The sequence below is a fragment of the Ranitomeya imitator genome, chromosome 1, assembly GCF_032444005.1.
Source record: "Ranitomeya imitator isolate aRanImi1 chromosome 1, aRanImi1.pri, whole genome shotgun sequence".
Classification (NCBI taxonomy): Eukaryota; Metazoa; Chordata; class Amphibia; order Anura; family Dendrobatidae; genus Ranitomeya; species Ranitomeya imitator.
In genome coordinates, this window is record NC_091282.1 from 44,411,299 (window position 1) to 44,438,817 (window position 27,519).

General features: G+C 41.2%; 1 protein-coding gene across 11 annotated transcripts in view; it reads left to right on the forward strand.

Moving 5' to 3' along the window:
• Positions 1 to 27,216, forward strand: part of TCF4 (transcription factor 4) — a 581,252-nt gene extending 554,036 nt beyond the window's left edge. For 5 of the 11 annotated variants that reach the window (XM_069746012.1, XM_069746015.1, XM_069746018.1 and 2 more), the window contains 5 exons: positions 13,917 to 14,046; positions 15,791 to 15,941; positions 21,001 to 21,230; positions 21,731 to 21,872; positions 26,580 to 26,931. In XM_069746012.1, the coding sequence (XP_069602113.1) occupies positions 13,917 to 14,046; positions 15,791 to 15,941; positions 21,001 to 21,230; positions 21,731 to 21,867 (648 nt within the window). In that variant the 3' untranslated portion in view covers positions 21,868 to 21,872; positions 26,580 to 26,931. Of the gene's footprint in view, positions 1 to 13,916; positions 14,047 to 15,790; positions 15,954 to 21,000; positions 21,231 to 21,730; positions 21,873 to 26,579 lie in introns of all 11 variants that reach the window. The other 6 variants (XM_069746014.1, XM_069746016.1, XM_069746011.1 and 3 more) reach the window with 3 other exon arrangements.
• Positions 27,217 to 27,519: the final 303 nt, after the last annotated feature.

Sequence of the window (27,519 nt, forward strand, 5' to 3'; positions counted from 1 at the left end):
TTTGGCACAGGTTTGCTACACTACATTTTACACCGACAAACTCAGCTCTGCAGCATGTAAATGAGCTAAGCTACCCTTATAGTACATTTGACATTTGTTCTTGCTCCATACGACAAATTCAACCCTGCAATATTTTGCACCCAGATGTTTTACATCTGACACGCTACTGTCCCACAGATTCAGCTCTGCTGAATCCGATCTGGCTTAGCTTTGGTATACATGACACTTGGCTCGTCTGCGTAGGGCAAATTCAGCTCTGCAGCATTTTTATTCTCAGATCTGCTACATCTGATATAATAAATGTGATGCTTTAATGCATCTGATATATTTACCTTTGGTAGAGAACATCTGACAAAATCAGCTCTACAAGAAGTGCACAATCACATTTATCTCTGTAGTGGGTTACAGTCATGCACAGTCCCAGTGACATGGACGGAAAAGATCATATATCACAAAGGGAATATGTCATCATAAAAATCACCTATTATTTTAATCAGATTTTTGTGTTAAATATTTTTAAAAAATTTGCCAATGTTTTTTTCTATATCACGATCTGTATGAAAAATTAAAAATAGAAATCTTACAAATCTCACACCGAACACTGGGGCTTTTACTCATGTACAGTATATTGTACAGGAGGAGGAGGTGAGCTGTGACATCACCTATTGTGAATGGTGGATCCTGTGTTATTTACTGTATATAGAGGTGTTATCAGTCATTGTACAGGAGGAGGAGGAGGTGAGCTGTGACATCACCTATTGTGAATGGTGGATCCTGTGTTATTTACTATATATAGAGGTGTTATCAGTCATTGTACAGGAGGAGGAGGTGAGCTGTGACATCACCTATTGTGAATGGTGGATCCTGTGTTATTTACTGTATATAGAGGTGTTATCAGTCATTGTACAGGAAGAGGAGGTGAGCTGTGACATCACCTATTGTGAATGGTGGATCCTGTGTTATTTACTGTATATAGAAGTGTTATCAGTCATTGTACAGGAAGAGGAGGTGAGCTGTGACATCGCCTATTGTGAATGGTGGTTCCTGTGTTATCTACTGTATATAGAGGTGTTATCAGTCATTGTACAGGAGGAGGAGGAGGAGGTGAGCTGTGACATCACCTATTGTAAATGGTGGATCCTGTGTTATCTACTGTATATAGAGGTGTTATCAGTCATTGTACAGGAGGAGGAGGTGAGCTGTGATATCACCTATTGTGAATGGTGGATCCTGTGTTATCTACTGTATATAGAGGTGTTATCAGTCATTGTACAGGAGGAGGAGGTGAGCTGTGACATCACCTATTGTGAATGATGGATCCTGCGTTATCTACTGTATATAGAGGTGTTATCATTCATTGTACAGGAGGAGAAGGTGAGCTGTGACATCACCTATTGTGAATGGTGGATCCTGTGTTATCTACTGTATATAGAGGTGTTATCAGTCATTGTACAGGAGGAGGAGGTGAGCTGTGACATCACCTATTGTGAATGATGGATCCTGCGTTATCTACTGTATATAGAGGTGTTATCAGTCATTGTACAGGAGGAGGAGGTAAGCTGTGACATCACCTATTGTGAATGGTGGATCCTGTGTTATTTACTGTATATAGAGGTGTTATCAGTCATTGTACAGGAGGATGAGGTGAGCTGTGACATCACCTATTGTGAATGGTGGATCCTGTGTTATCTACTGTATATAGAGGTGTAATCAGTCATTGTACAGGAGGAGGAGGTGAGCTGTGACATCACCTATTGTGAATGGTGGATCCTGTGTTATCTGCTGTATATAGAGGTGTAATCAGTCATTGTACAGGAGGAGGAGGTGAGCTGTGATATCACCTATTGTGAATGGTGGATCCTGTGTTATCTACTGTATATAGAGGTGTTATCAGTCATTGTACAGGAGGAGGAGGTGAGCTGTGAATCCTGCCTTGCAAGATTTTAATTCATAACAGCATAGTATGTTACTAAGAGTAATGTTTAAAACTGTGGTTCCATTTTCTAATAATTGTGCCATATATATAAATATATTCAATAGTTGTTGCCTTCTCACCAGGTTGCTTACCTATTGACCTGTAACCCATCCCAGCCTGTTAGCTGCATATGAAGCCGTTCCATGTCATTGTCATTCTGCCTCTGATGATTAGGAGCCTGCTGAAAACTCTTCCTGATAGGACAGAAAGTATTAGTCTGAAAAAAAAATCCCAGTGGCCAGTGAAAATATTTTATTTTATAATAGAGATCAGGATAAGAAAAAAACATGTACCATAAACTAGATTTAAACATTACATCATGTTCTGATGATTCCCTATGAAGACTAACATGTCGATGAAGCCGCAGGACTGGGGATAGATGAGAGAAGCCGCCTTTGTCTCGCTGTACGGAGTGCTCATCTGCGAGCTGTAGCAATATCTGTATGACCATTTCCCATGGATTGTAAGGAGGCACTTCATCTAACCATGGGAGGAAATTAGCTCCCTCCCGACTATGCCAGGAGAGATATTGGTAAGATAATTGGAGGTTACTTGTAGCACACTTCATCTGCCGTGTGTAACTGTTACTACATGGGGAGAATATAACTCCGCATCTCGGAATCTGCATCATAGGAGCGTAATAAAGCAATGTAAGTAACATACAAGGAATGGAGGAGCATGGCGCGGGAAACAGCAAATACGTAGGAGATGAAAGAGGCAGAAAGATGAATTAGGAAGATGGAGAGAGGAAGGATATTAAGAAAGAAAGAAAGAGAAAGATAGGAAGAGAAAGAGAGTAAGAGAAAAAGTGAGATAAAGGAGTGAAACAAAGAGTGTGAGAAAGAAAGAATGAGGGAAAGAGAGTGAGAGAAAGAAAGAGTGAGATCAAGAAAAAGAAAGACAGGAAGGGAAAGAAAGAGTGAGAGAAAGAAAGAGTGAGGTAAAGAAAGAGAGTGAGAGAAGTAAGAGTGAAAGAAAGTAAGATAAAGAAAATGAAATAATGAAAAAGAAAGAATGAAAGAAAGGAAGAGAGAGAAAGAGAGTGAGAAAGACAGGAAGAGAGAGTGAGAGAAAAAAAGTGTAATAAAGTAAGACAAAGAGTGAGAGAAAGAAAGTGAGAGAAAGAAAAAGGAGAAAGGAAGAAAGAGAGTGAAATAAAGAGAGAGAGAAAGAAAGAAAGAAAGAAAAAGAGACAAAATTAATCAGAGGGAGGGATTAAGAAAGACATAAAAGGAAAGAAAAAAGAATGGACGACAGAAAATGAGAAAAGAAAAGGGAGAGTAAGGAAAAAAAGGAATAGAGAAAAGAGAAAAATAAAGAGTGAAAGGAGGTAAGAATTAAAGAAAATAAGAGATTTTTTTTATGTGAACGTTAGACTAGATTCACACACTCATGTGTTACCAACCGAGAGAACCGGACCGATTCTTTCTCAGTTGTCATCCTGGCTGCCTCATTTTTTTTCTCATCTCTTTTTTTCTCCATTGAGCAGGCAGACTCTCTAAACTTTTTTTTCCCATTAACTCTTAAAGGGAACCTGTCACCAGTTTTGGCCGATACGAGATACGGCCATTGCCTTTCAGGGAGGATATATAGCGTTCTATAATGCTGTAGATAAGCCCCCAATCCGACCTGCTAGAGAAGAAAAATCATTTTTATTATACTCACTTGGGGGCGGTCCGGTCTGATGGGTGTCGCCCTTCTTGGTCCGGCGCCTCCCATCTTCTTATGATCGCCATCCTCCTGCTTGATTCACAGGCTCCCCGGCATCACGCTCCTGCGCAGGCGTACTGATTTGCCCTGTTGAGGGCAAAGAAAATTCCTGTAGTGCGCAGGCGCTGGGCCGCTCTGACCTTTCCCGGCGCCTGCGCACTGTAGGGCAGATAAGTACGCCTGCGCAGGAGCGCGATGCTGAGCAGACTGTGTGGATGATGCAGGGACGCGTCATCCACATGAAGCAAGTAGGAAGACGGCATCTCAAGAAGATGGGAGGCGCCGGACCAAGAGGAGTGACACCCCTCAGACCGGACCACCCCCAGGTGAGTATAGTAAAAGTTATTATTCTTCACTTGGGGGCTTATCTGTAGCATTATAGAATGCTGTAGATCAGCCCTGAAAGGTGGTGGCCATAATTCGTATCGGCCAAACCTGGTGACAGGTTCCGTTTAACAATGGATCAATTAAAAACGGATGAAACCTGGATGGAACGGTGAAGTACAGAGCACGGTGTGTGTTCCCTGTTTCACCCCTGTCTCATGGATCCCCATAGACTGTAAAGGTTGTCTGAAACTAACAGTAAATCTCGTACTAAACGTCCAACTATTTAATTTAATAATCCACTTGTCTAATATATTTCAATTATAAATTCCCCACTGCCTCCTCTCTATTGTTCGGTCTGTAAAAAAAAAAGCTAAAATAAAATAACTTCTGCTGACAATTCATTTGAGTTTCCCATCATCCACTGTGTTTTCTCTTGATCGGGGGCTTCTGTCACTCTCACTGCTCCCTTTGCCATCATCAGGGGGGCACTGCAGGCACTTACCACAGCTTCTTTCACCCCCAACCCCTGTGATAATGTCTTGTATCAGGAGATGATGGAGAAGTGACTGCCTCCGCCACACTTCTTCTATCCTCACTGCCTGCAGCTTCATTCTACACAGTTTTTGTCCCGCAGCCTCGTTTATCAATCTTAGTTTCGGACAACCCCTTTAAAGACTGAGCCTGATCTACAAAACAGATGAGAATAGGACCTGCTCTGAGTCTCACGGACGCGGACCCATTTTTAAAATTGTTGTATATATGGATCAATAAAACTCCATGGGTCAGTGGCCAAAAGAGTGTTCTTCCGGTCTATCTCCGGCCAATACATGTCCGTATACCGTGTAGCCCGTGGGCCACATGCGGTCCTTTGGCTGCTCTGGTGTGGTATGTGGTCCAGGAGAGGTAAAGGGCTGGATACAGTGGGGTCTCGCACCACGCACCCACCATCTGCCCAATATCTCACTTTCACCAGCATCGGCATCATCGGGATGCAGATACCAGTGAATATAATGATGGAACAGGAAGCCGCAAGCCTCGAGCTTCCTGTTCCAACAACTAGCCTGTGCATCATTTACACCATACAGAGCCAAGCAGTATATTGGAGGGAATGGGGGGAGGTGAGTCATTTTACTTTTTTTATTGTAATTATCAGTCAGTACTTGTGTAGGGGGGATGTGGGGAGCCATAATACTGTGCCAAGAGCTGTGTGGAAATCGCACATGTGTGGGAGCCAGGGCCGGACTGGCCATCTGGCAATTCTGGCAAATACTAGAAGGGCCTGTCTGATTGTGGGCCGCCTTGTCTGCTGCGTTGTCAAGAGAATCGGTGTTCTCAAGACGTCCATACTGTTAAGAGTTGTGACAACGCACAAAGTTGATGATTCTGTCACTTACCCCACCAGGCCACCGGTATCATTAGAAATATTGTTCTTGTAGCAAATCTCGCTTTCCTCTATCCAGGGTAATACTAGTAATATATCCCATCTAGTGCTTGGGGACGGTGACAGCATGGGTCTCTGTGATTTCAAATGCCATGGCTGAATTTCAGCCCCAGCCTGTACCTGCTATAGTAATGTGTGAAGGGATGTAGAAAAATAATACTTGTGTGGGGGTCATAGTACTGTGTGAGGGGCTGTGGAGAAACCATAGTTGTGGGGGCAATAGTACTATTTGAGGGGCTGTGGGAAAATCATACTTGTGTGGGGGCCATAGTACTGTATGAGATGCTGAGGGGACATTTTACTGTATGTGCGGCTTTTGGGACATAATACTTATGTGCGGACATAATACTGTGTGATAGACTGTGGGAACATAATACTGTGTGAGGCCTGTTTCACACGTCAGTGGCTCCGGTACGTGAGGTGACAGTTTCCTCACGTACCAGAGACACTGACACATGTAGACACATTAAAATCAATGCATCTGTGCAGATGTCATTGTTTTTTTGCAGACCGTGTCTCCATGTGCCAAACACGGAGACATGTCAGTGTTCGTGGGAGCGCACAGATTACACGGACCCATTAAAGTCAATGGGTCCGTGTAAAGCACGTACCGCACACGAACGTTGTCCGCGTGCAGTCCGTGTGCCGTGCAGGAGACAGCGCTACATTAAGCGCTGTCCCCCCCACAGGTGCTGAAGCCGCGATTCATATCTTCCCTGCAGCAGCGTTTGCTGCATAGAAGATATGAATAATAGTGTTTAAAATAAAGATCTATGTGCCCCCCGCCCTCCCATTCCCTGTGCGCCCCCCGCTGTTCTGAAAATACTCACCAAGCTCCCTCCTTGGCTGTCGCTGCTTCCTGTTCTGGCCGCATCTTCTCCTTTATGCGGTCACGTGGGGCCGCTCATTTACAGTAATGAATATGCGGCTCCACCTCCCATAGGGGTGGAGCCGCATATTCATGACTGTAATCGGTGGCCCCACGTGACCGCATAAAGGAGAAGCTGCGGCCAGAGCAGGAAGAAGCGACAGCCAACGAGGGAGCCGGGTGAGTATTTTACACGGACCCATTGACTTTAATACTACCCATTGCCATAATACTGTGTGAGGGACTGTGGGAACATAATACTGTGAGGGACTGTGAGGCCATAATACTGTGTGAGGAGCTGTGGAGCCATAATAATAATAATAATAATCTTTATTTATATAGCGCCAACATATTCCGCAGCGCTTTAAAGTTTAACAGTTTCAAAACACAAGTCATAAGTAACAATGTTAACAATACAATAATTAAAGCACAATAACACGCCCCTGCTCGTCAGAGCTTACAATCTACAATGAGGTGGTGGAGATACAAAGCACAGGTGTGTATTTACAATGATGTATTTACAATGATGGTCCAGCCATCTTCAGGGAGTGGGGGATAGATTAGATGGAGATAGTGAATGGGCTACACACACACTCCAACTTAAAATGACTTTGATTACTGAATGTGTTAGGACGCTCTGAACAAATGTGTTTTGAGGGAGTTCCTAAAAGTATGCAAATTGTGGATGGTCCTAATTTCTTGGGGTAGAGCATTCCAGAGGATTGGTGCAGCACGGGAGAAGTCTTGGAGTCGGGAGTGGGAGGTACGGATTAGTGCAGAGGTTAGTCGAAAGTCATTTGCAGAGCGCAGCGTCTGTTAGGCCGATAGACCGAAATGAGGGAGGAGATGTAAGGGGGTGCCGCACTGTGCAGAGCTTTGTGGGTGAGAACAAGTACTTTGAATTGTATCCTGTAATGAATGGGCAGCCAGTGCAACGACTGGCGAAGAGCGGACGCGTCCGAGTAACGATTAGCCAGATGGACAACCCTGGCTGCCGCATTAAGGATGGACTGGAGAAGGGAAAGTCGAGTGATGTGGGAGGCCAATTAATAGAGCATTGCAGTAGTCCAGGCGGGAGTGGATCAGGGCGACAGTGAGGGTTCTTGTTGTTTCCATTTTGAGAACAGGGCGGATTATCGAAATGTTCTTTAGGTGTAAGTGGCACGAGCGGGCAAGAGATTGTATATGGGAGGTGAAGGAGAGATCGGAGTCAAACATAACACCCAGACAGCGTGCCTGCTGCCGGGGTGTTATTATGGTGCCACCCACGGAGAGGGAAACGTCAGGTTTAGGGAGGTTAGTAGATGGCGGGAGCAGAAGAAGTTCAGTTTTGGAGAGGTTGAGTTTCAGATAGAGAGCGGACATGATGTCAGAGACTGCGGACAGACAGTCACTGGCGTTCTGTAGTACAGCGTGAGTAAGGTCAGGGGAGGATGTGTATAGTTGTGTGTCGTCGGCATAAAGATGGTACTGAAAGCCAAATCTGCTGATGGTCTGTCCAATTGGGGCTGTGTAGAAGGAGAAGAGAAGGGGGCCAAGGACTGAGCCCTGAGGTACCCCGACAGTGAGAGGAAGAGGAGATGATGTGGAGCCAGAGAACAGAGCACTGAAGGAGCAGTCAGAAAGACAGGAGGAGAACCAGGAGAGAGCAGTGTCCTTAATGCCTAGTGACTGGAGCCTAGAGAGTAGGAGAGGGTGGTCAACAGTGTCAAAAGCTGCAGAAAGGTCGAGAAGAATGAGCAGAGAGTGGTCACCATTACATTTTGCTGTCAGAAGGTCATTGGTCACCTTGATGAGTGCAGTTTCTGTCAAATGTAGGGGGCAGACACCAGACTGTGAAGGGTCTAGGAGGAAATGAGTGGAGAGGTAACGGGTAAGGCGGGAGTATATCAGGCGCTCCAAGAGTTTTGAGATGAAGGGGAGGCCATAATACTGTGTGAGGGACTGGGGACATGATACAGCGTGAGGGGCTGTGTGGCCATAATTCTGTGCGAGGGACTGTGAGGCCATAATACTGTGTGAGGGACTGTGGGGCCATAATACTGTGTGAGGGACTGTGGGAGCATAATACTATGTGAGGAGCTGTGGGGCCATAATACTGTGTGAGGAGCTGTGGGGCAATAATACTGTGTGAGGGACTGTGGGGCCATAATACTGTGTGAGGAGCTGTGGGACAATAATACTGTGTGAGGAGCTGTGGGGCCATAATACTGTGCGAGGGACTGTGGGAACATGATGCTGTGTGAAGGACTGTGGGACCATAATACTATGTGAGGAACTGTGGGGCCATAATACTGTGTGAGGAGCTGTGGGGCCATAATACTGTGTGAGGGACTGTGGGAACTTGATGCTGTGTGAAGAACTGTGGGACCATAATACTGTGCGAGGGACTGTGGGAACATAATGCTGTGTGAAGGACTGTGGGACCATAATACTGTGTGAGGGACTGTGGGACCATAATATTGTGTGATGCACTGTGGGAACATAATACTGTGTGAGGGACTGTGGGAACATAATACTGTGTGAGGGACTGTGGGAACATAATACTGTATGAGGGACTGTGGGAACATAATACTGGGTGAGGGACTGTGGGGCCATGATACTGTGTGAGGGACTGTGGCAACATAATACTGGGTGAGGGACTGTGGGAACATAATACTGGGTGAGGGACTGTGGGAACATAATACTGGGTGAGGGACTGTGGGAACATAATGCTGTGTGAAGGACTGCGGGACCATAATACTGTGTGATGGACTGTGGGAACATAATACTGGGTGAGGGACTGTGGGAACATAATACTGTGTGAGGGACTGTGGGAACATAATACTGTGTGAGGGACTGTGGGGCCATAATACTGGGTGAGGGACTGTGGGAACATAATACTGGGTGAGGGACTGTGGGAACATAATACTGGGTGAGGGACTGTGGGGCCATAATACTGTGTGAGGGACTGCGGGACCATAATACTGTGTGATGGACTGTGGGAACATAATACTGGGTGAGGGACTGTGGGAACATAATGCTGTGTGAAGGACTGCGGGACCATAATACTGTGTGATGGACTGTGGGAACATAATACTGGGTGAGGGACTGTGGGAACATAATACTGTGTGATGGACTGTTGGAACATAATACTGGGTGAGGGACTGTGGGGCCATAATACTGTGTGAGGAGCTGTGGGGCCATAATACTGTGTGAAGAGCTGTTTGGCCATAATACTGTGTGAGGAGCTGTGGGGCCATAATACTGTGTGAGGAGCTGTGGGGCCATAATACTATGTGAGGAGCTGTGGGGCCATAATACTGTGTGAGGAGCTGTGGGGCAATAATATTGTGTGAGGGACTGTGGGGCCATAATACTGTGTGAGGAGCTGTGGGACAATAATACTGTGTGAGGAGCTGTGGGGCCATAATACTGTGCGAGGGACTGTGGGAACATGATGCTGTGTGAAGGACTGTGGGACCATAATACTATGTGAGGAACTGTGGGGCCATAATACTGTGTGAGGAGCTGTGGGGCCATAATACTGTGTGAGGGACTGTGGGAACTTGATGCTGTGTGAAGGACTGTGGGACCATAATACTGTGCGAGGGACTGTGGGAACATAATGCTGTGTGAAGGACTGTGGGACCATAATACTGTGTGAGGGACTGTGGGACCATAATATTGTGTGATGCACTGTGGGAACATAATACTGTGTGAGGGACTGTGGGAACATAATACTGTGTGAGGGACTGTGGGAACATAATACTGTATGAGGGACTGTGGGAACATAATACTGGGTGAGGGACTGTGGGGCCATGATACTGTGTGAGGGACTGTGGCAACATAATACTGGGTGAGGGACTGTGGGAACATAATACTGGGTGAGGGACTGTGGGAACATAATGCTGTGTGAAGGACTGCGGGACCATAATACTGTGTGATGGACTGTGGGAACATAATACTGGGTGAGGGACTGTGGGAACATAATACTGTGTGAGGGACTGTGGGAACATAATACTGTGTGAGGGACTGTGGGGCCATAATACTGTGTGAGGGACTGTGGGAACATAATACTGGGTGAGGGACTGTGGGAACATAATACTGGGTGAGGGACTGTGGGGCCATAATACTGTGTGAGGGGCTGCGGGACCATAATACTGTGTGATGGATTGTGGGAACATAATACTGGGTGAGGGACTGTGGGAACATAATGCTGTGTGAAGGACTGCGGGACCATAATACTGTGTGATGGACTGTGGGAACATAATACTGGGTGAGGGACTGTGGGAACATAATACTGTGTGATGGACTGTGGGAACATAATACTGGGTGAGGGACTGTGGGGCCATAATACTGTGTGAGGAGCTGTGGGGCCATAATACTGTGTGAGGAGCTGTGGGGCCATAATACTGTGTGAAGAGCTGTTTGGCCATAATACTGTGGGCCTATTCAGATAAAAAACGATGACAATGTAAACAAAATGTAAAAAAAATATATTTCATTGGATAAAACAATGCTATGAAAGATAAAAAAGACAAAGGGCATGTAAAAACATAATGACAGGGAAACAATAGTGAGTAGGCATAATATAATGTAATAACTAATAATCAATGATCATGCCAGCGAAAAAAGAATGTTAACACACTGTATGTGACTGCCGACTTGCGCATGCTACGAGGATTCTCCGCTGCCGGCGATCATGTGACCGCCAGTATGTGATTTGCCTACTTCTGGCCACATTCCAACTAGAAGTGTCAATACATTTACATTGAGTGAGGCGGTGCATGTCTAGTCGGTACGTGACCGCATGTAGGCAAACTGCATACGTGCAGCCTCACGCTTGCCGGCTCTCGGCTCTCCATAAGTGTGGAGTCGCATGGAGTAACTGCAGACTTGTATTCTAAAAATTGTCTACAGTTAAAGTTGTACGGTGCGAGGAGTAAACACGGTGATAAGAAGATGGAAGTTCTGCGATATCTTTCTGCGTCCTCCTCCTCCTCCGCCGCTCAGACCTTGACTTACGTTCTCCTCCTTTTTTTGCTACGTTTTCTACGACAAACAAAAATTTATTCTCAGTTAATTAAAAAAAAAAAAAAAAACACTTTCCTGGCTGAATTTCTCTCGCCAGGTGTTCACTCTGTTACAATTAATTGTTTGCGGAACCCATAGAAGAAACTTTGTAACTTCTTCGCTCTGGTCTCGCCGCACCTCCACCTGCCATATTAGCAATAAGCAGATTACACTGTAACACACACTTCAATTAGGCCGCTAATTAATAACGCAGCTTAAGGCAAACATTTGGACACGTAGCGTTATCCTTTTTTTTTTTTTTTTTTTTTTTTCTCTTTTTAAATATTTTTTTTACATTTTTTTATTTTTTTTTTGTGCATCACAGATGGAGGATTAGGATAGAACAAGCTTGGCAGCTGGATACGAAACAAATAATCTCAGAAATCAGTGTGATATAAATCCGAACAACAGGAAAAATACTAATTAATCTTTTTTTTTTTTTTCCGTTTATTTCCGACGACTTATACTTCAACCTACGTCCGTAGGCAGGAATCACCCATACGCTAAATAAAAATAAATTAATTAAAAATAAAAAAATATAATATACAATTATCAAAAAAAAATAATAATAAAAGATGTAAAAATTAAAAAAGTAATATAAAATTAAGAATGCATTAAAAAATGATAAAAAAAATGTATGCGTTAAAAAAATAATGAAAAATTAATACAAATAAAAAACAATTATAAAAAAGGATAAACGAAAAAAGCAATGAAAAATTAATGAACAATATAAAAATTAAAAAACAATATAAGTTATAAAAAAAGAATGAAAAATGAGAAATACATTTAAAAAAAATAATTAAAAATGAATAAAAATAAAAAAACTATTATACAAAATAATTAAAGTTGTAAAAATAAAAAAGTAATAAAAAATGAACAATACATTTTAAAAAAATATTACAAATTAATGCAAATAAAAACAATTTAAAAAAAACAAGAAAAGTTATAGGAATAAAAAAAATTTTGAGCAAGAGAATTAAAAAAAAATCTAAAGAGTAATTAAACAATAGCAATAAAAATGCAAAATATAAAATAAATGAAAAAATTAATAAAAATGTTATAAAATCAAAAAATAATAATTAAAAAATAGCAATAAAAATATTAAATAATTGATAAAAATATTAAATAAAATATTATATAAAAAATATATAATAATAATAATAATAATAATAAAGTAACAAATGAATCAGGGACTGGACACAGTTATTGGAAACAGAATTGCCCTGGCACATTTCCCCACATTGTCGCATTTTATTACCCCCCAAAAATTGGAAATATTTATCTGAACTGGAATATTTAATATTTAAAGTGGCGGTGCGCTCCCGATCAGGTCACTTGAAGATACACAGATTGAGATATTTGTAGCATCCTGGTGAATGGGTGGGTCTGGCTATTGACGGATTTGTATCCATTTTATCAGACCTGAGAACGTTCTTGTTTTTTCTCTTATTTTAGTGATGGGGTGACTTTAACGGAGGATTATAGTAAAGCTGGCGATCCTGAGATTTTTTTTTTTTTTTTTTTTGCTTTCCCTTGAAACGAAAGCTAAATGCCAAAATGGAAAATCCTGCAGGATTTCGGATAGCAGTGGGGGAATTGAGAAGCCCACAATTAAGCATATGGGCATTAAGATAATTGTCAGATCTGTTGGCGGACATGATAGAAGACAGATTGGTGCGAATCAGTGCGCTCTACTGCAGCACCCAGGGAGACAATTTGACGTTTTACCTGCCTGAGTTACTCTTCCATATTTGTCGCTAACTGTGCAACACCGCAAAGCACCGCGTGTTAAGTGCTGTTTATGGAGCCTGGACCGCACAGCTCGAGAGCTCCCTCTAGTGCCTCTCTCCTGGAACAGCAGTACAATGACTTTCCCACATTATCCAGTGTTCTAGAATGTTACGGATTTCATATCAATATGTGATAAGTGATTCTAAATCCCTCTAATAAACGTCGCCTTTCAATTCCACCCCCTTTTTCAATAGCTCTGCTTGCATCTAGTGAAAGAAAAACAGTCCCGATAAGCCTTCGCAGCTGATACATTGTTACTATTGTCGCCACAAATTGTTTACATTTTTAAGAAATAATTCCATAACTCTTTAACGCACCTGGAATTTCAATTCCTCAACATTTGCCAGATCGCCGCTTACTAATGAAAACATTCTCACAACAAACCTTCGCAACTGAGGGTTTGTTACAATTGTGTCAATTTTTGATAAATAATTCTAAAACTTTCTGATACCACATGCGTTTTAATTTCTCACCATTTTCAAGAGCTTCGGTTTGCTGCTTGTTAAATTAAAAAAAACTACAAATATTGACCATTTCTCACATCTCATGGGTATTTTTTACAATACTTTTTAGGTTACACTTTTTTTTTTAATTATTTAATTGCCCATTTTCCTTTTTTTTTATCTTTATTTTTTGTTTTGCATTTTTTTTAGCTTTTATTTTATTTTGCAATGCAGGGAAAATGTGTTTTAAAAAAAAAACTATTAAAACTAACTTTACTTTGAATTTTTTTTTTTTTTTTTCATCAGGTGGGATCTCATCGAGAAGACAGTCTACGAGGGAGTCACTCACTTGTGCCAAATCAGGTGTCGGTGCCGCAGCTGCCTGTTCAGTCGGCCACGTCACCAGATTTAAATCCGTCTCAAGATCCATACAGAGGTAAAAAAAAAAAAATATTGTAAATAATGTGCTGTACTGTGATCGGCGGCACCTCCACCGATCAGGTGCACCTCCACCGATCTGCTAATGCAGCGCATCGGATGTGCCACAGCACCATACATCCTGCAGTGGCTGCGAATGGTACTGCAGTCTCTCTCCCTTTCGTTTCTATAGGACAGAGCTTGCAGTACCACTCACGGCCACTACAAGGTGTCTGGCGCTGTGCCTCTTCTACAGCACCATCAATCAGCTGATCAGTTTGGTTTTAAGGATAAACGATCAAAATCACTCACATTTTCCAGGCTCCTGAATGGAAAATCTTCCATGTTATCTAATGATGCACTCCTGCATAACCAGGCAGATTTGCCATTCAAAAAACTAGGAAAGTAATCCAGTTTTTGCACTGCTCTCCAAAACGCCTGCACTAAAGTGTTAAGATAAGATTCTAGCTGGCTGCTGCCACCACTAGGGGGAGCTTAGTAGCTCACTAAGTATACTAACTGCATACATGTGTGTGCAGTGAGCTCCAACTAGTGGTGACTACAGGTAAATAGAGTTTAACACATCTTTATAGCAAGCCATCTTGATACAGAGATCTAAATCCCCTGCCCCTAAAGTTGTATAATGTAATTTGGGTTGCCTGCAGCCACCACTAGATGGCGCTTATTCATTTACTGCGCACATAAGACCCATTAGAGCTGTACAAATCTATGTGCAGTGAGCTCCCTCTTGTGGTGGCTGCAGGTAAGCAGAATATTATCCATGTAGAGTTCTTTATATACAGTACTCCAAATCCCCTGCCATGAAGCTATAAAATAAAACTTGGGTTGCCTGCAGCCACCACCAGATGGCGCTCATTCATTTACTGCACACATAAGACCCATTAAAACTGCACAAATCTATGTTCAGTGAGCTCCCTCTAGTGGCGGCTTGCAAGTATTAATTTTTTCATAATAAACAATTTTGCAGCAGTCTATTTCTCTGTTCCAAATCCCACTGCATTACCAACATAATGATCTAGCTTCCTATACCCGAGTGAGCCGAGAATCACACAGCGTACTGTATATCACACGGGAGATGTATAAATTGGGGAGCAGTGAGCTCCCCCTAGTGGTGGCTTCAGATAAACAGAATTTTACCTTAACAGACATCCTTATAGCAGTCCATGTTGATACAAAGCTTTACCGTAAATCCCCTTCTCTAAAGTTTTATAATAAAATGTAGCCATTACTAGAAGGAACCTAGTGTATTAGTCAATTTAAAACACAATATTCTGTATACTGTGAGCGCCCTCTAGTGGTAGCTGCAGGTAAACTGAATTCTGTTTTTTCTGAGCTCAGCTGATTGATGATCAGAGACCGCATCAAAGTTGATTGCGCAAGGGAACAAAGAGACGGTAAAAGCCGAAAGTGCAACATTTCTAATGAAATTGCAAAAATTAGTTTTTGAATCCCAAATGCATGGATTTAAGTTAAAAACTAAATAAAAATGGTTTCCCCTTTTTAGGATGTACTGTGTAATAAGAAAGCACTGCATTTGGACCTTTTAACGTCGGGAAAATAATTGATTCCGTTATCTGCAGTCCCATGTAAAATACTCCTGGCAGTGTCACTCGATGTTATGTATCGTGACTGTACATGACAATCTGAGCTCTGCCGCGCCAGAGCCTGTTCTGCCGCGCCTGTGCCTGTTCTGCCGCGCCTGTGCCTGTTCTGCCGACCATGAATCCTTCCTTTCCTCCCAGGTCTCCCGGCCGCTCTGCAAGGACAGAACTTGTCTCCGGGAAGCTCGGAAATCAAATCAGATGACGAAGGAGATGAAAATCTTCAAGACTCCAAAGGATCCGACGACAAGAAGTTAGATGACGACAAGAAGGATATCAAATCAATTACGAGGTCAAGATCTAGGTAACAGTATATAATAGCGTCGCTTCATTTAATTCCTTCACCGGATTTTGATGAAGTGAACAGAAAAGATTATGGAGAGACCATGTTCTTTTTTTGTGTGGGATTACTTTCCACCCGTGGCGATTTTGCCTGGTGGAAACCTACGGGTCTAGACCGCACGTCTTCATTTCGGAAATGTACTGGCAAAGGCGCAGCTCGGACACCGCCGCCTTCTATCGGGTGATTGTATCCTAAGGACAGCAGGAGTAAGACCCCAGCTCTGTATCATCTCCGCCAAGTAGGTTGTCCGATATGCCGCCACGTTTTCGAGAAAAGCTACCAGGAGGGTCAAGTCCAAGAAGTAGGTTCTCCCCGAATTGATGAAGTATCCCTAAACATCTAGATTATGAAAACTGAGCCCGCTTTGTTGAACAAACCCCCCAAAATAAGCAGGACTAAAAAAAACTAAAAGGGCTCAAAAGCCATAAGGAATTTGGCATTAAAATGCTTAAAACTCAAAATGTCATGAAAAATGACATCTGATATAGTATATTACATCCAGGGTCAGATCCCCGTCACTGATGCAGGCTCAGGAGCTGAGCCTGCATTGAAAACGTCTTAAATGTCACTGGCAGTCTCTGAAAGCAGCATGCACAGCGCAGGGCCACGACTTTCCAATACGTCCATCGCCCCCCCCTTATGACGCGATCTCGGGATACCGATGGATTGCTATAACAGCCAGAAATCTGCTGAAAGTGCCCATGACCGCCATGACGTTACAACTGGGAAGGATGGCAAACATAGGAGACCGGGATTTTTACTATGTACAGCAATACTATAGTGTGGCAGTACAAGCGATCGGACGATTGAAGGTTCAAGTCCTGTAAGGGGACTACAAAATAAAGTAAAAAAAAAAAAAGGTTTGGAAAGTATTTCTCCCACTAAAATAAAGGAATAATAATAAATAAATAATATCAATATTAGTAATAATAATAATAATAATAATAATAATAACAAACTAGCCATATATAAATATTTACATATCTGTAAAAGTCCAATGTATCAAAATAGAAAGTTAATTAGTAAGGGGACTGCAAAATACAATATAAAAAAAAAGGTTGGAAGGTATTTCTCCCATTAAAATAAAGGAATAATAAATAAACAACAATATTAATAACAATAATAATACTAATAATAATAACAAACTAGGCATATTTATAAATATTTACGTATCTGTAAAAGTCCAGTGAATCAAAATAGAAAGTTAATTAGTAAGGGGACTACAAAATAAAGTATAAAAAAAAAAGTTTTGGAAAGTATTTCTCACATTACAATAAAGGAATAACAATAAATAAATAAATAAATAACAATATTAGTAGTAATAATAATAATAATAATAATAATAATAATAATAATAAACTAGCCATATATATAAATATTTGCGTATCTGTAAAAGTCCAATGTATCAAAATAGAAAGTTAATTAGTAAGGGGACTACAAAATAAAGTATAAAAAAAAAAGTTTTGGAAAGTATTTCTCCCATTACAATAAAGGAATAATAATCAATAAATAAATAACAATATTAGTAATAATAATAATAATAAAAATAAAATAGCCATATATAAATATTTACATATCTGTAAAAGTCCAATGTAGCAAAATGGAAAGTTAGTTAGCCCGACAGGTAAATGTCGTAAAGTGAAAAAAAAAAATCGAAATGCCAAAACTTGATTATTTTTGGTCTCAACATTGCAAAATAACTGCAATAAGAAGCGATCAAAACATGTTATCTAACCCAAAATAGTATCACTGAAATCATAAGCCGTCACTCCGCTCCATTGTACGTGAAAAGAAGGCAGTTATGGGTCTCAGAACATGGCGACTCAAGCAAAATGTCATTTTTTTTTTAGAAGTTCCCTCATTTTTTTCCCTGCCACTTACATAAAAAAAAAGTATATATTTTGGTACCGCCGTAATCGTACTGACTTGAGGAATCGTGCCACCAGATAGATTTTTTTTTTCTAATCAATGGAGCCGTAAAAGCAAAACCAAAGTCAGTTGTGTTTTTTTTTTGCAGAACTTCAACTTGCTTAAATTTTTTGCCCCATTTTCCATTGTAGAATGGATGATGTTATTCAAAACTACAACTTGCCCGCAGAAAAAAATAAAATAAACAGCCACCACAAGGCTATGTCGCAGGAAAAATTGGAAAAATGTTTTGACCTTAGGAAGAAAGGGAGGAAAAAATAAAAATGCAAAAATAGAAAATCACTCGGTCCTGGAGGAGATGAAAAGTAGGGATGAGCGGAGCCGAGGAAGATTCCGTACCAGAAAAAAACTCTCTCTCTTTCTGAGACTTCTCTGAATATTGCAATGTTACGAACGCCGAACTTTTAAGTTCGGGTTCGCTCATCTCTATTGAAAAGTTGTAAAACTTTTTGTTTACGCAAAAACTTTTTATAAACTTTTTGGACGCCCTCGTTGCCTCCAGAAATCATATGGTTTGGCAGATGTTACATGTGATATAGCGGAGAGTTCTATATCGCTGTGAACTTTTCGAGCCCTCGATGTGCCCCTGATGTTTTTGAACCCCCTTTATCCTATTTCCTTCAATAGGAAAAAAAAAAAAATGAAAGTAAACTTTGACATTTTTGTTCTCAATTTTTTCTTGGCTGCTCTGAACTCGCCACTTGCTGCATCTCGCTGTGTTTTTGAGGATGACCTGAAAGGCGCGGCGCACAGCTCCTTCCTTTCCTCGAACTATGTCAGTCTAGCGACTTCACAGCTAACTTTATTAGCGCCAGTGCTTGGGTGCGGGCACTTGGCACTTTTTCAATCAGTCTATTTTGGCACCGTAACCACATGTGGGACTAGGACGATCCAGTGCACTTTTATCTGAGAGTCAAAGCGGCGGCATGCTGGGCTAGTGAATGTCAGACTAGTCCTCCAGCCTCGGTGGCAAGTGTCGCCCGCTCCGGGAGGACTCGCAGTTGCGGCTTTTTATGCACTATCTGAGCATTGCACCTTCAAAGAGTTAAAAATCGGAGTCAGCTCTACTACACGGCATGAATATGGAGGGCGGCAGTTTTGGGATCCCACCTCACACGTAAAAGGGCAGAAGACACGTGAAGGGGCGAGTGCTGGTACAGCCCAGGAGCGGGGCGTCCTATGCGGGGAGCTGGGATTTGTGCAGTACATTTTTGCAATGACTGGAATGTGCATAATATATTATTATATATCGAGAATACAATGACCCCCAATGGTCCCTCTCCATAATCAGTGTGCTCAACCTGACTCCTGTTCCTGTTGGTTTTACTGGAGGAAGTTGAAACTAAAGTGATACAACCCTAAAATTGTGGGTCCTATGACAACACTTCTTGTACTCTGCCAGATCATAGAACTACTGGACCTTCTTTCATGAAAGTGTCCATGAGCAGCAACAATGAGCTTTTAGAAGCATGTGGTCCGGAAGTGTTGTCATGGGGATATAGACATTAAAGCTTTACAACTGGTATTATTCTTGCATATTTATGGCTGTTTTTGATTTGCTTTTTGACTGTTTTTATGAGTAATGATGTAAATGGTTTTGAAAATTAGGAAAAGCTTATACTCTGTGTTATATACAATTCAAGACCTAGGGAGAAAGCACACAGCGCAAAAACAGTAGACATGATCCATCTCCTTCAGGCCCCGCAACCCATGCTCCTGTCCGTTCAGATCCTGCACCTCATTATACTCCCCGTTCAGGTCCTGCACTCCAAGCTCCTCCCAATTCAGGTTCTGCACCCCATGCTCCTCTCCATTCAGGTCCTGCACACCATGCTTCTCCCCATTCAAATCCTGCACCCCATGCTCCTGCCCATTCTGACCTTGCACCTCATTCTCTTCCCCATTCAGGACCTGCACTCAATGCTCCTCCCAATTCGGGTCCTGCACCCCATGCTCCTCTCCATTCAGGTCCTGCATCCTATGCTCCTCCCCATTCAGGTCCTGCACCCCATGCTTCTCATCATTCATGCCCATGTACAACATGCTCCTCCCCATTTAGGTCACGCACACCATGCTTTTCATCATTCAGACCCTCGCACTAAATGCTTCTCACTATTCAGGTCCTGCACTCAATGCTCCATCACATTCATTCCATGTGCCAATTACTCCTCCCCATAGAGGCTCTGCACCCCATACTCCTCCCAATTTAGATCCTGCACCCCATTTAGGTCCTGCAACCCATTCAGATCTTGCACCCCATGCTCCTCTGCGTTCAAGCCCTGTACTCCATGTTCTTATCCATTCAGGTCCTGCACCCCATGCTCCTCCCTGTTCATATCCTGCACCCCATGCCCCTCCCCATTCAGGTTCTGCACTCTAAGCTCCTCCCCAATCAGGACCTGCACACTATACTCCTCTCCATTCAGGCTTTGAACCCCATGCTTCTCATTATTCATGTCCTGCACTCCATGCTCCTCCCTGTTTAGCTCCTGCTCCCCATGCTCCTCTCCATTAAGATCCGGCACCCCAGCTTCCTTCCCATTTAGGTCCTCCTCAAATATAATAACTGGGTGTACCAATAACAGTAATGACCCCTTGTTTTCTGATGCATTTTGCATTAAATGTAGTCATTTCTTATGAATTGATGTATGAGCAACTTATAAAAAAAGTTTTTATTTGTTTTATTATGCTGCTATAATATGCTTTATGCTTTTATGTTTAAATGCTATGCATTATACTTTTTATGGCTCTATTCTAAGTTTTATGCTTTTTATGTTTCTCTTCTATTCTTTTGTTTTTCTATACTCTGCTTTATGCTTTTATGTTTCTCTTCTATTCTTTTATTTTTCTATACTCTGCTTTATGCTTTTATGTTTCTATATTATTCTTTTATTCATCTTTTATTCATCTATACAAGACTTTATTCTTTTTATGTTGCTTTACTGTATTTTTTGTTTGTATACTCGACGTTTTATGTTACTATTATGTCTCTACGCTACCCTTTATGCTTTTTATGCCAATACGCTATGCCTTTAATTTGCGTTGAGTGTTTATTCAAAACTTCTCTATTATTTCTCAGCAATAACGACGATGAGGATCTGACACCTGAACAGAAAGCAGAGAGGGAAAAAGAAAGAAGGATGGCAAATAACGCTCGTGAGCGCCTCCGAGTGCGTGACATCAACGAGGCCTTCAAGGAGCTGGGACGAATGGTTCAACTTCACCTTAAGAGCGACAAACCACAGACCAAGCTTCTTATATTACATCAAGCTGTAGCCGTGATTCTTAGCTTAGAGCAACAAGTCCGAGGTACGTCTTGGAAGGGAGACTAACGTGTTTATCATTAGGCTAAATTTTGAATTTTTTTTATCCAAATTTTTTTTGGAAGTTTAAGATAATACAATAGAATTTTTGGAAATTGGTCCAAAATTCCATGTTAATTCATTTCATTCCAACTTTATGGTGGTCACAGCTTTGTAGAGCTCCACTTTATAGACACTGATTAAGTGATCAAATATTTGACTGCCTGCAGTCACCACCAGGGGGAGCTCAGGAGTTTAACTAAAATTGTCCCCTTTGGTGGACAGCAATAATCAAACAGGGGTCAGCATACATCCTTTATCCTGAAAAGTGAAGTGGAAGGATCTGAACTTATCAAACTGTACAAATGCCATTACTACCAACGATGGAATATTCCTTTAATCAAATGTTTTTGCATATAAGTATCAGCTTGACTTTTCTGTTTTGTTTTTGTTAGATGTGTTTTTTTGGCGTCCCTTCAACTTAAGTTTTTAAACATTTTTTTGCAGAAAGAAACTTAAATCCTAAAGCAGCATGTCTAAAGAGAAGGGAAGAAGAGAAAGTCTCCTCGGACCCTTCACCTTTGTCTCTTTCAGGACCCCACGGTGGAATGGGGGATGCATCAAATCATTTGGGGCAGATGTAAAAAAGGCAAGTTTTCAAAAACATTATTTAAAGAGGACCTGTCAACAGGACAAACGTCTAGATTTTCCTCTTATTTTATTCCCTCTGCTCCCTTGAGTATTATTTTTTTCCTTTTTTTAAAATCTGGCATACAGTTCCAGAGATGTGGACCTTTTAATTTATCACTAAATTTTACAGTCTTTACCTAGTGGGCGTGGCTCACAGGGTAATAATCCAGAGGAGCCTAAGTACACACCCCCGAGGATCCTGTGATCTACTGCCTCCTTGTAGAGACTATAAAAATTAGCACTTGATTAAAAGACCAAATCCCTGGAATAATATGGCAGATTTATACAGGGGAGAAAATGAAATATTTAGGGGAGAAGTGGGAATAAAATAAAAGAAAAAATGGGTCACTTTTATCCTGGTGTCAGGTTCTCTGTTGCCAAGAGTAATACTTCAACACAACATTTGCGTTATCCAGTCTCTCACCTTTGATCAAGAAGAAGGTTTGGGGGCAAAATAAGTATCCTCTTCCTTGTGGCAATAGTTTATGCTCCAGAAGGACATATTGTACAGGAGAACAGATCAGCAAAACGCTCTGTAGGGGACCTACTACAGCCTTACGCTGTGTAACTTTGGAAAGCGGTGCATAGGGTGGTACAAGAACAGCGTGTGGTGCTAAAAATGGAAAAGGCCTTTAAGAGGTGTGGCTTCTATAATGGAGGTGTGGTTACAAGAGCAAGGAAAACAAAGGGAAAAAAATACAATAAAATGTAGTCACAGACAGTGTGAACTGCAGTGGGGACCAGGTCAGGAAACCCTAAAAAGTAGATGACTTGACTGCTGTGCAAAATGTTACTTTATGCCTGCATATGAAATCTGTTTGAGATGCATAAAGGTCCTAAATGCTTATATTGATATATATATATATATATATATATATATATATATATATATATATATATATATATATATTATAAACATATATGTCACCTGTGTATCGCCCTATTAAAAGTATATTTTTTTTACATTTTTTTTCCATTGTGGTGCCATTTGTTCCTATAGATATGAAAATAAGGTATAATATGTATATTTAGAATAAAACATACAGAACAAGTCAAAAGTTTTTCCTTGTTCTTATTGGAATGTGCACATTATAGATCCAGACTGAAGAAAGCAAAACGAAGAGACACATATGAAAAGTTAACAAATTAACTTAAATTCCTCAAAGACCCCCCAGCCCCTTTAACTCTGATGTCAGATTTACACCATCTTGGCATTCTATGAAGCAGCTTCATCAAGTTGTCCCATGGAATGGCTTCCAACAGTCTTGAAGCTGTTTCAATGGGTTCTGAGCACTTAGCGGCTCCTGTGCCATCACTCTGTGTCCACCTCACCGAAAACAATCTCACTTTTGCTGACGTCGCGTGATTGTCGAGGTCATATCATCTGACACAGCCTCAGTCCCTCTCCTTCTTGGTCATTTTTTTTTTATCAAGAACCTGCTGTTTTGGTGCCTTGTCCTTCCTGAACTTGTTGGTCGCATATCTGTTACATAACCCGTAGGTGCATTTTGAGTCATTGAGTCATTGAGTCACACAAAAGATGGTCCCACTAAGTGAAAACCAGATGGGATGGTGGTTGTTGCAGACCGCTATGGTAGCCATGATGGGTAAGAGTGCCCTGAATTGGAATAAATCACCGATGGTGTCACCAGAAAAGCCACCACCACACCTCCCCATCCATGCCACACGGTAGGCACCACACATGTAGAAACATCTTCTCACCTTTTCTGTATCTCAAAAAGAAATAGCAGTTGGTACCAAAAATCACTAATTTTGACTCATCAGACCACAGTACAGATTCCCACTGATCTAATATCAAGTCCTTGTGTTGTTGGCTCAAACAATCCTTTTATTCTTATTTGCGGTCTTTAGTTGTGGCTTCTTTGCAGTAGTTCGACCATGAAGGTCTGCTTCTCGCGGTCTCTTTTGGACAGTGTTAAGATGTGCCTGCTACTTGATGTCTGTACATCATTTTTGAGTGCTGTTATCTGAAGTGCTGTCAATTTGTGGTTTCTGAGCCTGGAAACTCTGATGAACTTATCCTCTGCAGCAGAGGTAATTCTCAGTCTTTAATTTCCGGGATGATTCTCATGAGAGCCAGTTTCATCATAGCGATTAATGAATTTCATGACTGTACTTGAGGATACCTTCTAGGGTCTAGCAATTGTCTAGTTTGACTAACCATCATGTGTTAAAACAATGAGGGAATGTCATTTCTATTCACTTTAGTTGAGCCTTTCTTGCCATATTAGAACAGTTGTGAAACAGGGCCCAGCACTGTATGGTGTTGTGTACCAATATCACCTCTGTAAATCACACCCAATGGTTGCAAACACTCTCTGAAGGCCCATGATCCCACAAATCCCACAAATAAGCTGATGGAGAGATGCCAAGTGGGTGTAAAGCTGTCATCAGAGAAGCGTGGGTGGGGGGACAGGGTACTTTGAGGAATCTAAGGTATGTGTAACATTTAATCTGGTTCGTTTTACACGTGTTTTAACTCCCTGTCTCCATATGTGCACCTTCTTGGTTTTGCTGCCTTCAGTCTGATCCATATTGTGTGTAAATATATATATATATATATATATATATATATACACACACAGTGCAGGGGTGTACATAGAACTCATGGGGCCCCTTGAGACCCGACGCACAAAGATAAAATAATTTCCAGAGGGATCACAGAAGAGCATATCTCACAACTTTGCAGCCTTCACAAAGTAATTTTCCTCCTACTGAAGCCCTAGATTTCCCTTTCATTGCACCCAAAAAGTATGATGCAACAAAAGTGCCACATAAACACAGTATGATACCCCCAGGGTAAATTCCTCCACAGTATCCTCCACACACACACACAGTATGATGACCCTACTGTACCCCACCTCAACTCCCCTGGCAAAGTATGGTGACCTGAACACAGTATAATCCTCCAACTGTGACCCCCACACAACCCTCCACCATATAAAGGCCCTTACTAGCCTTCCAAACAGGATAATGGCCCCTACACAGCCCTCCACACAGTATGATGGCCCCCACACAAACTTTCACACAGTATAATTGATTGTTTACAGTATAATGTCCCCCACATAGCCCTTCATAAAGTATAATGGCCCCCACATAGCCCTCCTAATATTATAATGGCCCCCACATAGCCCTCCAACTATTATAATGCCCTCACACACAGCCCTTCAAATATTATATTAGCCCCCACATAGTTCTTCATGTATCATAATGGGTCACATAGTTCTCGATATAGTATACTGCACCCCATAATCCTCCATAAAGTATAATGCACTCCCTATAGTACTCCATATAGTATAAAGCACTTCCCAATAGTCCTCCATACAGTATAATGCACTCCCCATAGTCCTCAATACAGTATAATGCACCCACATAGTCCTCCATATAGTATAATGCACTCTCCATAGTCCTCCATATATTATAATGCACTCCCCATAGTCCTCCATATACCATAATGCACTCTATAGTCCTTTATGTAGTACAATGCACCCCATAGTCCTCCTTATAGTATAACGCACCTCTCATAGTCCTCCATATAGTATAATTTACTCCCCATAGTCCTCCATATAGTAAAATGAACTCCCCATAGTCCTCCATCCTTATTGAGGCCACCACCATGTACTCACTGATTTAAAAACAAACAAAAACACACAGTAACCTCTCCTCCTCGTTCCACCACTGTTCTGATCTCTGCAGCAAGCATATCAGTGCAGCGGACACCATGTAGTGACAATATCACACCCGCTGCATTGAGACATCGGATGCAGAAGTAGAATGGTGGAGTAAGGATAGTCGGCTAATGCTCCGTCTTTCATCATTACCTTAAACAGTACTGGCTTCCAAGATGCCATTTCAGTCGAACGTATGATGATTTGTGGGGTAAAGTGCTGGTGCTGACACTGGGCCCCCCAGCTCACAGGCTCCATAGCAGTCATGTGGCCTTTCAGCAAGACAATAATCCCAAGCACACAGTCAAGGAAACTCTCAATTTGTTTCAGGGAAATAAAATATACCTGCTAAAATGTTCCCACCCATTACCCCACCTGAATCCAATAGAAAAAGTACGGAAGGAACTAAAGCTCAGAGTTCATATGAAAAGCACACAGAAGCTTCAGGATGTAAAAAGTGTTTGTGTGGAAGAATGGGCAAAAATCACACCTGAGCAATGCCTGTGACTAGTTTCTCTATACAGGAAGTGTCTTGAAGCTTCATCACCAACAAAGTATTTTGTACAAAGTATTAAATAAAATTCTGTAAGCGTGGTCAATACTTCTTCCCTGTGTCATTTCTCATTATTACACATAACTTAATTTATGGACATTTAGGGTTTGGTTTCTTTCCCTGTGTGGATTGGATGGGTTGTTATTGACATCTGGTGAGAATTTCATGCCGATAGCACCTTTAGAGATAGATTTACTTAGAAAGTTGGTGGCGTGTTCAATATATATATATTAATTAAAATGAATATAAGAGAATAATAAATAAATAAAAGACGTTGAAGCCAATTAAATTATATTCTGTCGTCATAATTTTCTACATGCATGTAAACCATCTGTGATAATTTTTCCCCTTTTATTAATATTTATCCTTGCTCCGTAAATGCATCCTCGCTAATGCTCAGTTTTCCTGTTTTCTGTCATTTCAGGTCCAAGAGTTTTTTTTTTTTTTTTTGCATTTCTTCATTTAGGCAAGAAGCCACTTCCTTAACAGCTGTATTATCTTAAACCCACATAAACATTTCTCCCCTGACCTTTTTTTTTTTTGTATTTTTTTTTTTTTTTTTTTGTAAAATAAAATAAGACAAGTCTGAGTAGATATATGCATTACAGACGCAAGTGGTTTTTTCAGCATTCCCAACGCTAGAAGAGCGCGTCTTGGAGGAGGACTCTCGACATATCACACACAGAATGTTCCGAGCAGTACGTTCAAGGCTACCGTGACAGTGAATGGCAATCTACTCCACGTCGTGGATCAATGCATTTGTGCCTAAACTTTTGAAAAAGAAAAAAAAAAAAAAAAAAGAAATATTATGAATTTGTAAGTCTGAAAAAAAAAATATTTAATTTAAAATTGTATACTTGCAATAATAATAATAAAAAAGTGTACTTCGGGGTGGGGGGGGAGGGAACGAAAAAAAAACACATAAAATAACAAAAAAAAAGACAGTTTTTGTTGGTGTCGAATTCCACTAGTGTTTATATTTTCTGGAAGAAAAAAATGGATGGGATGCGGACGGGGCTTTCATTTCTGGATATTTACAAAAAACCAGCAAGTGTCCAATTAAAAAATAAAATAAAAAAAAATAAAAAATGGAAGTGATAATATTAGCCATTCCTTAGGGTAGGAGGAACAGATGGATCTAATAGACCTATGACAAATATATAAATATATATATATAAATATATATTAAAGCGTAGTGCATATGGTAAACTTTGGTTACATTTCTTTCAAAATTGTTTTTGGTTTGTTTTTTTTGCTCCTGTATAAATAATATTGATGAATAACGTTTTTTTTTTTTAAAGAGACTTTACTGTAAATAGTTTTTTTTTGTGTGCGTCTTTTCTGTCCCTTTTTTTAATTTTTTT